The sequence below is a fragment of the Chenopodium quinoa genome, unplaced genomic scaffold, assembly GCF_001683475.1.
Source record: "Chenopodium quinoa cultivar QQ74 unplaced genomic scaffold, ASM168347v1, whole genome shotgun sequence".
Taxonomy (NCBI): Eukaryota; Viridiplantae; Streptophyta; class Magnoliopsida; order Caryophyllales; family Amaranthaceae; genus Chenopodium; species Chenopodium quinoa.
Genome location: NW_018743014.1, coordinates 942,268 through 950,880, shown reverse-complemented (window position 1 = coordinate 950,880; position 8,613 = coordinate 942,268). Strand labels below are relative to the sequence as shown.

The 8,613-nt window shown below is 50.1% G+C and overlaps 1 protein-coding gene across 1 annotated transcript; it reads right to left on the bottom strand.

Moving 5' to 3' along the window:
* Positions 1-7,036: 7,036 nt before the first annotated feature.
* Positions 7,037-7,703, bottom strand: LOC110729814. Its single transcript, XM_021909590.1, has 2 exons — positions 7,344-7,703; positions 7,037-7,196 (listed from the first exon to the last, which is right to left on the bottom strand). The coding sequence occupies exons 1-2, from the start codon at positions 7,672-7,674 to the stop codon at positions 7,051-7,053; spliced, it is 477 nt and encodes a 158-aa protein (XP_021765282.1). The 5' UTR covers positions 7,675-7,703; the 3' UTR covers positions 7,037-7,050.
* Positions 7,704-8,613: the final 910 nt, after the last annotated feature.

Below are 8,613 nucleotides of genomic sequence, written 5' to 3'. Positions count from 1 at the left end.
CGAGGCGGCCCAGCCGACCAAGGTTAAAAATGTGTTGGTTGGTACCTTCGATGGTACCACCAACCCAGAAGATCACCTCATGGCGTACACCAACCTCATGTACCTTCAGGGGTTGGATGACGCCATTTGGTGCAAGTGCTTCCCGGCTACCCTCAAGGGTATAGCCCAGAGGTGGTTTGGCAACCTCCTAGCCGGGTGCATCAACAATTTCAGAACGTTGGCGTATCTCTTTACGTCCAACTTCTCCATGAATATCCCTGCCAAAAAGACAAGCCTCGATCTAGGGGCAATACAACAGGGGGAAAAGGAAGGACTTCGGTCCTACGTCAGGCGGTTTAATCTGACAAGAATTCAGATAGCCGGTCTGACGGATGAGGTTGCCTATACAGACTTCTTCAAGGGTCTGAAGGACGGGTCAGTTTTCAAGTTTGACCTCGTAAGGAAGAGGGTTGCTACCCTTCAAGAAGCCCTGATGGAGGCTGAAGCCTATATACAGGCGACAGAGCTGTGCTCCATCAGGCAGCCATCGGACTTTAAAAAGTCCGACAGAAAAGACAGCCGGCCTGCCCAGCTGGTTGCTGCAAAAGACAAGGGCAAAAGAAAAGAAGTATGGGCAGCCGACCGTTCTGGTCAGCCGTCCCAGAAGAAAGCAAGAGAGTTGAAGACGTACGTCCCAAAGTACGAGTTCAACAAGGACCCATCCTCCATCCTCGTGGAGATTAGGAACCGGATGACCCTTGAGAGGCCGGCTCCAATGAAAATTCCCGTCAGCAGCCGGGACAAGAGCAAGTATTGCCAATTCCATGAGGACATTGGCCATGACACCAGTGACTGATATACCCTTAGGCGGCAACTGGACCGTCTGGCTGATAAGGGGGCCCTGAGGTCCTATGTAGTGAAGCCCAAGGGCGGAGCCAAGCAAAGCAAAGGGCATCCGTCCAAGAAGCCGGCTGCCATCTCTGATACGGATGAAGAGCACATCTTCACCATAGCAGGCGGCTTCGCCGAAGGGGGTCCAATCATCCGCGGGGCTAAAGACAACATCCAGCGTCTGGTCAACTCAGTGGATGAGGGCCAGGCGTTGCCGGATACCTTCCCCGAAGTCCTCGTTTCTGAGAGGGACCGGGGCAAGGTCAGGCGGCCACATGACGATCCTCTGGTCGTAGAATGCAAGGTCGCCAATCAGCGAGTGGGCCATATTCTTATAGATACCGGGAGCTCGTCTGATCTCATCAGCTACCAGTGCCTAGCAAAGCTGAAATACAAGCCTGGTAGCATGCAGCCGGCTCCTCACCCCTTGATTGGCTTTGGGGGAGGAGTTGTGCATCCGGTGGTGAGGATTGACCTACCCATCCGGATGGGCGAGAAGGGGGAAGGACGACATTTGGTGGTCAGGTTCCTTGTTGTCGAGGAACTGACCGCCTACAACATAATCTTGGGTCGTCCAACCCTCAACGAGACCAAGGCAGTCATCATCCCCTCCCTCATGTTGATCAAATTTGAGAGGGATGATGGCACGGTGGGTTCCATGAGCGGTGACCAAAAGACGGCGAGGGTGTGCTACCTCACAGCCGTCAAGCCGACTGTGCACTCAGCCGGCATTAATGAGGAACCCACCCTCGTTGGTGACAGCATGGAAGCCGGGCTTGCTCCTTTGGCAGCCGGCCAGAAAAGAAAGGCGGACCATCCTTTGGCCGCCAAAAAAGGCAAAAAATAGCAATCACTGATTGGGGAGTGATCAGATGAGTTCCGTCCCCAGCTGGCTGGTGAAAACACTGATCTCATCCTGGATGACAGCCGTCCAGAGAGAACCGTCAAGATGGGGACGGTTGCCTTAGGGAAGTTGGGCATAGAGCTGCACCAACTTCTCAGAGAATTCAAAGACATCTTTGCCTTTGAAGTGGACGAGATGCCAGGTATACATCCGGATCTATCTTGCTGTTCACAAGCTCGCCGTGGATCCAAAGAAAAAGCCGGTTAGGCAAAAGAAGAGGAACCACGGCGAGGGAAGATCTCAAGCGGCAGTCGCCGAGGTCAAGAAGCTCCTGGATGCCCGGTTCATTCGGCAATGCTACTACCCGGATTGGGTAGCAAACGTTGTCCTTGTCAAAAAGCCGAATGGTACCTGGGGGATGTGTGTAGATTACACAGATCTGAACAAGGCATGTCCGAAGGATAGCTATCCGCTTCCTAAGATTGTTAGTCTGGTTGACTCTACAGCCGGCCATGCCTTGATGAGCTTCATGGATGCCTACTCCGGCTTCCATCAGATACCCTTGTGGAAAAAAGATCAAGAAAAGACGGCTTTCGTCACTGATCAAGGGTTGTTCTGTTATACGGTGATGTCGTTTGGGTTGAAGAATACGCCTGCTACCTTCCAACGGATGATTAATACGGTCTTCGTTAATCAGATTGGGAGGAGCGTAGAAGCGTACATTGATGACATGATAGTCAAATCCAAGCAGCAGGCGGATCACCTTGCTGACCTCCGAGAGACTTTCTCAACACTCAGGCGGCACAAAGTAATGCTTAATCCCAAAAAATGCGTCTTTGGTGTTGACTCTAGAAAGTTTTCGGCTTCTTGATTGATCAAAGGGAAATAGAGGCTAATCCGGTCAAGGTACAGGCGGTGATTGACATGAAGTCTCCCCGTACTGTCAAAGAGGTCCAAAAGCTCACCGGTTGCCTGGCCGCCTTGGGTAGATTTCTAAGCCGGTCAGGTGACAAGTGCCTCTACTTCTTCCAAGCAATCAAGAAGAAGACCAGATTCGAATGGGGGGAAAACGCTGAAGCGGCATTCCAGAAGTTAAAAGAGCACCTTCACTCGTTACCGCGGCTGGTTAGCCCCTTAACCGGTGAAGTGTTGTATATGTACTTAGCCGCCTCGGATCATGCCCTCAGTGCCGTTCTTCTTGCTGAGCGAGATTGCACGCAGCTCCCGGTCTACTTCATAAGCTACGTTCTCCGGAATGCAGAGCTCCGGTACCCAATGGTTGAGAAATTTGGTCTTGCTCTATTCATGGCCGTCAAGAAGCTAAAACCATACTTCTTGGCGCATCCGGTGGTGGTCTATACCGACCAACCCCTCAAGCAGCCAATGACAACCTTGGACTCATCCGACATGCTTCTAAAATGGGCTATTGCCCTTCAAAGCTTAGAAATCACCTTCGAGCCTAGAAAGGCAGTGAAGGGTCAGGCGTTCGCCGACTTCATTGTCGAAATGACCAGGCCACCCCAGCCGGATAATATAGATCAGGTCTGGAAGGTGCATGTAGACGGGAGCTCTACAATGAACGGCTGTGGTGCAGGCGTAATCCTGAAATCCCCGGAAGGGGACACTTATGAATATGCACTACGGTTCAAATTTCAGGCCTCGAATAACGAGGCAGAGTACGAGGCCCTGCTAGCCGGTATCCGCATGTGTAAGGCAGCAGGGGCAAGAAAGGTTGATGCCTGCTCAGACTCTCAGCTGATCGTTAGCCAATACAATGGTGACTATGAGGCCACCCATCCGGCAATGATCAAATACTTGCAGGCAGTCAAAGAGGAGGCCGGGACTCTTGATGAATTTAATTTAAGTCAAGTGCCCCAGTCAGAAAACAATCAGGCGGATGTATTGTCCAAACTGGCATCTTCCGCCACCTGTGATGCGCCTAGGTCAGTCTTCTGGGAAGTCATGGAAAAAAGAAGCATTGGGCATGATCCCATTGGAGTTCTTGACCGAAGCTCTACCTGGATGGATGCCATCCGGGATTATCTTGCACACGACACTCTGCCAGGTGCCCCTGCTGAGGCGGCTGCGCTGAAAAAACGGGCCGCTAGTTTTGAAATATTCCAAGGGGAACTCTTCCGGAAAGGTTATCTCCAGCCGCTCTTGAAATGTGTGACTCCTGAAAAGGGGAAAGAAGTCTTGGAAGATCTGCACTCAGGCTTCTGTGCATCGCACATAGGCAGCAGATCCTTAGCCAAGAGAGCCAGGCGGCAGGGATATTTCTAGCCGACTCTTGAGTCAGACGCCATGGAATTGGTGAAGAGGTGTGACAAGTGCCAGAAATTTGGCCGGCTCATACACCGTCCGGCAACAGACCTGACGGCTATCTACAGCCCGGTTCCATTTGCAAAATGGGGCATGGACATCTTAGGTCCATATACGCCTGCTACAGGCGGCCGGAGATACATTCTAGTGGCTGTAGGCTACTTCACCAAATGGGTAGAAGCAGAGGCGTTCAAGGGCATTAAGACAAAGGATGTTATCTCCTTTATCTGGAGAAACATCATCACCCGGTTTGGGGTGCCTCTGTCCATGGTCTTTGACAACGGTCCTCAGTTCGAAACTCCTATGCTCAAGAGCTGGCTAGGGGATCAAGGGATCACCCACTGTTTTGCATCCGTAGGCCGTCCCCAAGCAAACGGCCAAGTTGAAGCTTTCAACAAGCTCATCTCAGACGGTATAAAGAAGAAAATAGAAAGGGCTGGTGGTCTTTGGGCAGACGAATTACCTCACGTCCTATGGTCCATCAGAACAACTGCAAAGGGGTCAACCGGTGAAACCCCATTTCTCATGACATACGGCACTGAAGCCGTCCTGCCAATTGAATTATATGAACCAACACTCAGAATCATGCTCTATGATGAAGAGGCAAATTGGGAGGCCATGCGGCTAGCATTGGACTCACTCCCGGAGCGCAGGGGCAATGCTGCCTTGCGTCATGAGATATACCGTTTGAGAATGACGAGAGCCTACAACAAGCGAGTGCACAAGCGGCCTCTAAAAGTAGGTGACTTTGTTTTGAGAAAAATGGAGGCAACCGGTAGGGCAAATGAACAAGGGAAACTAACCCCAAATTGGGAAGGCCCCTACCGGATTACCGAGGAAGTCAGAGGCGGCACCTACCGGCTGGAAACTCCAGACGGTAGGCAGTTAGCCAGAACTTGGAACGTAGACAACTTGAAAAAGTACTACTTCTAAGGTTTTGTAATAGAGTATATTAATAAAGATGCTTAATTTTCAGATATTTTTGTTAAGAACCAGCCGTGCAATGCTCAGCCGGCGCTTATTTGTCTTATTTTATTGTATTTATCCCGTGTGATACACACATCCGGATCCTTGTCTGAAATTGTGCAATGCACGAGGACATAAATCCCTTTCACAATATAGTCCCATGCGTAATACGCATCCGAGCACCCATCTAAGTACAACTTAGGTTTATAAAATTCAGTCGTCTGTCCAAAAAGGCAGACATCCGACGATTTGAATTTAGCTTCAGTCGTCGAAGAGAACATCTCCCTTCCGGGTGGTACATTGTTCTAGGGATCACAACTCAACGCCAGTTGAATGATCTCTTGAATTCAAGATACAGGCGCCTATTACCCAAAGGTAATACAGCCGACGTTTAAAATCTTGAAGCCCCAATAGTAGTCGGTTCTACGAGGGCAAGCGCATAATTTGCCCAAACTATTTCAAACTGTCTGCCCAAAAAGGCAGACATCCGGCGATTTGAATTTAGCTTCAGTCGCCGAAGAGAGCATCTCCCTCCCGGGTGGCACATTGTTCTAACAATCAACTTAACAGTTGCACGATCCTTCGAATTTAAGATACAGGCGCCTATTACCCAAAAGTGGTACAGGCGGCCTCCAAAATCTTTGCGGCTATCAATGAAAGCCCTAAGTGCAATAAATCATTACAACTGAGATAGACATCCGGCTCTCAAAGAGGCCTAAAATTTGTACACCTAATTGGTGCCCAAAGGCACCACAATCGGTGGTTTATTTCAAGCCCAAGTAGCCGGTCTTTATTTACAGACCCTACAAGCGGCGCTTTATTTCAAGCCCAAGTAGCCGGTCTTTATTTAAAGACCCTACAAGCGGCGCTTTACTTTAAGCCTATATAGCCGGTCTTTATCTAAAGACCCTACAGGCGGTTTCTAGCTAAGGCCTACGTAGCCGGTCTTTATTTAAAGACCCTACAGACGGTCTTTTGCTATGTTCAAATGGCACCTCATCCGGCTCAAGCTATGTGATAGTCGGATGGCAGTATGGACGGCTGCTTACTTCAAGTTAGATTTAACTTGAAGCAAGCACCCGTCCAGGGGCAGACGTACCCAACACTTGTAAAATTATTGCAAAAATTGAAACAATTGAAAGCAAAAATATTGCAATGATCTTGAGAAAATCGGTACAAACCGGTTAATATATATATATATAATGTTACCCGGACCCACGTCCGGTAAAAAAGATGAAAGAATTTAGTACACGGCACGCAGGCCGGAAGATGAAACAAAATAAGCAAAAAAAAAAACTAATGCTGCTGCTGCGGAGGTTGAGGTTGTGGCTGATCAAGAGACGGCTGGCCCTCGCCGGCTCGAGGAGTTTCATTAGCTTGGCCTTGGGTTTCAACACCCTCAGCCGGCACTTCTTCTTCCTGCTCCATTTCAGCTAGCGCCCACTCTTCAAAGGGCGCCGGCTTGTCCAGCCCGAGAATTTGAGCGTCGTATACTTCACTTGCGTACCTATAACGCAGGTCGAAGCACGCGTACTCTGTCTCCAGGTGGAGCAAAGCCCACGCCATCTTCATCCGGGCTTCACAGCCCCGCTCATTTTCGTTGATCAGGCGGGTCTGCTCAGCCGTCATCTTGCCCTTGAAGTCCTTTTGAGCTTGAGCAAGCTCACCCTTCACTCTAGCAACCTCCGCCTTGAGCTCATCATTCTCCTTCTGAGCATCCGTCAATTTTTGGACGTCTGCCTGAAGGGACTGTACTTTCTGCTCAAACTCAGCTGCTTTCTTGTTAGCAGCCTCAGCAGCAGCCGTAGTTTTCCGGAGAAGTTCCTCCTATTTCATCTCCCGGGCTTTAGTTTCAATCTCATACATAAGCGAATTATACTGATGGACGTCAACTAAGTCGACTGCCCTTCTTTGGGCATCCCTTACCTCCTCCTGCTTTCTACGGAGAGAGCCCCGGAGTCCATCCACCCGTAACATCACCTGCAATGCAGCCGGCAAAAGAGAAGTTAGAAGGCATCCGTTGAAATTAAAATTTGCATCAAAGTAACTCAGCCGGTACATACCTCAGCAAGAAGTGATTGTACTCGGTCAATATTGACTTGCCCAACACCCGGGACCGCTTCCCTTTCAGAACGGGTAAGGGTCCGGACCATTCTATTGGCATAATTTTGTAAATCTGGCCAACAAGAAGTTTCTGCATCAACAGATTGACCGGTTAAGTACATGGCATAAGCACCGCCTATATTTTTCCGGTTGGCTGCAGAATCGCCCGACTGAGAAGCCTAGGACTTGACTCTGGCAGGTCCAAGCGGCCAGGGGTGTTCAAAGGGGGAAGCCATACCTTGAGCTTGTGGCTGAGGGGTTGAGCCACCCCCAGCCGCATTTGAGCCGGATGCTACAGCAAGCACCCGGCCAGAAGGAGCCTCCGGCTCCTCAGTTTCAGTTTCTCCCGTCTGGGAGCTAGGAATGAAGCCTCGAAGGCTCTTTCCACCAGAGGTCGACCACTCTTGTTGAGCAGGCGGCCTGGCACCTGAGACGGGAGGAGGAAGAGGAATGGTTCTTTGGCGTGTAGAGGTCGGCTGGGAAAGTTCCTCGTCGGGTCTCTTTGTCATTTGCCGAATGGAGCGAGGCATAGTCCTGCTCCCCGACTGCAAAGAAAAAGTTAAAAGCATCAGTATAAGTTAATAGGCATCCGGTGTAAAGAGTATGAGCTACAACTCATACACTCGGTATCAAGTGTATGAGCTACAACTCATACATCCGCGTTTTAGAGTATTAGTTGCAACTCATACATCCGGTAAAAACTAGAGAGAGGCATCCATTTCTTACCCCTTCATTCCGGGCCGCAACTTGAGCTCGCTTCTTCTCAAGCTGCTCTTTGCGGATCTCAGCCGCTGATTTTGCCGGGGTCATATCCGGTGAAACCATTTCTTTCCCTTTCTCTGCAAAACAAAAGAAAACAATTAGATATTGTCCAAGCACAATACAGGCGGATAGAAAGGCCGGTTAACTTGGACGTACGTTTGGAGAACATTGTACTCAAACCACAGGCGGAAAGGAACGCCTCGTCTCTAAACCAATCCGGATGCGGGACCCAAAATTTGGGGACAATAATGTGTGTCCCGTCATCCAGGGGCATGGTTATCTTTTTAAAGAGCCCCGACTCCATAATTTGATCCCAGGCCTCTCCAGGTATCTTTGGAAGGGCACATTATTTGCCAAGGAGCAACGGCTGCGTGTTGTAGTTACGCAGCCTCCGGTTCAGTTGGAGAGATGGTGATGACAGCATGTAAAACTTACTCTTCCAACTTGACCACTTGGACGGCTTGTCCAGGGTCATCATGAACTCCGGATGCGTGGTTAGGGTGTACCACGCATTCCAACCGCCTGGGGCACGGCTTAGATAATGTATGTGCGCAAACGCCTCCCAGCTTGGGGTCACGTCCTGCATCTCACAGGCGGCAATATATCCTAGAATGTTCACCCAAGAGTTGGGTGTAAGTTGCCAGATGTCAAGGTCATACCCCCTTAGTATGGCCCTGATTGTTCGATGTAGGGGGAACCGGAGACCTGCTTTAAAGGCCGCCTCGTAGCAGCCAAAATAGTTGTCT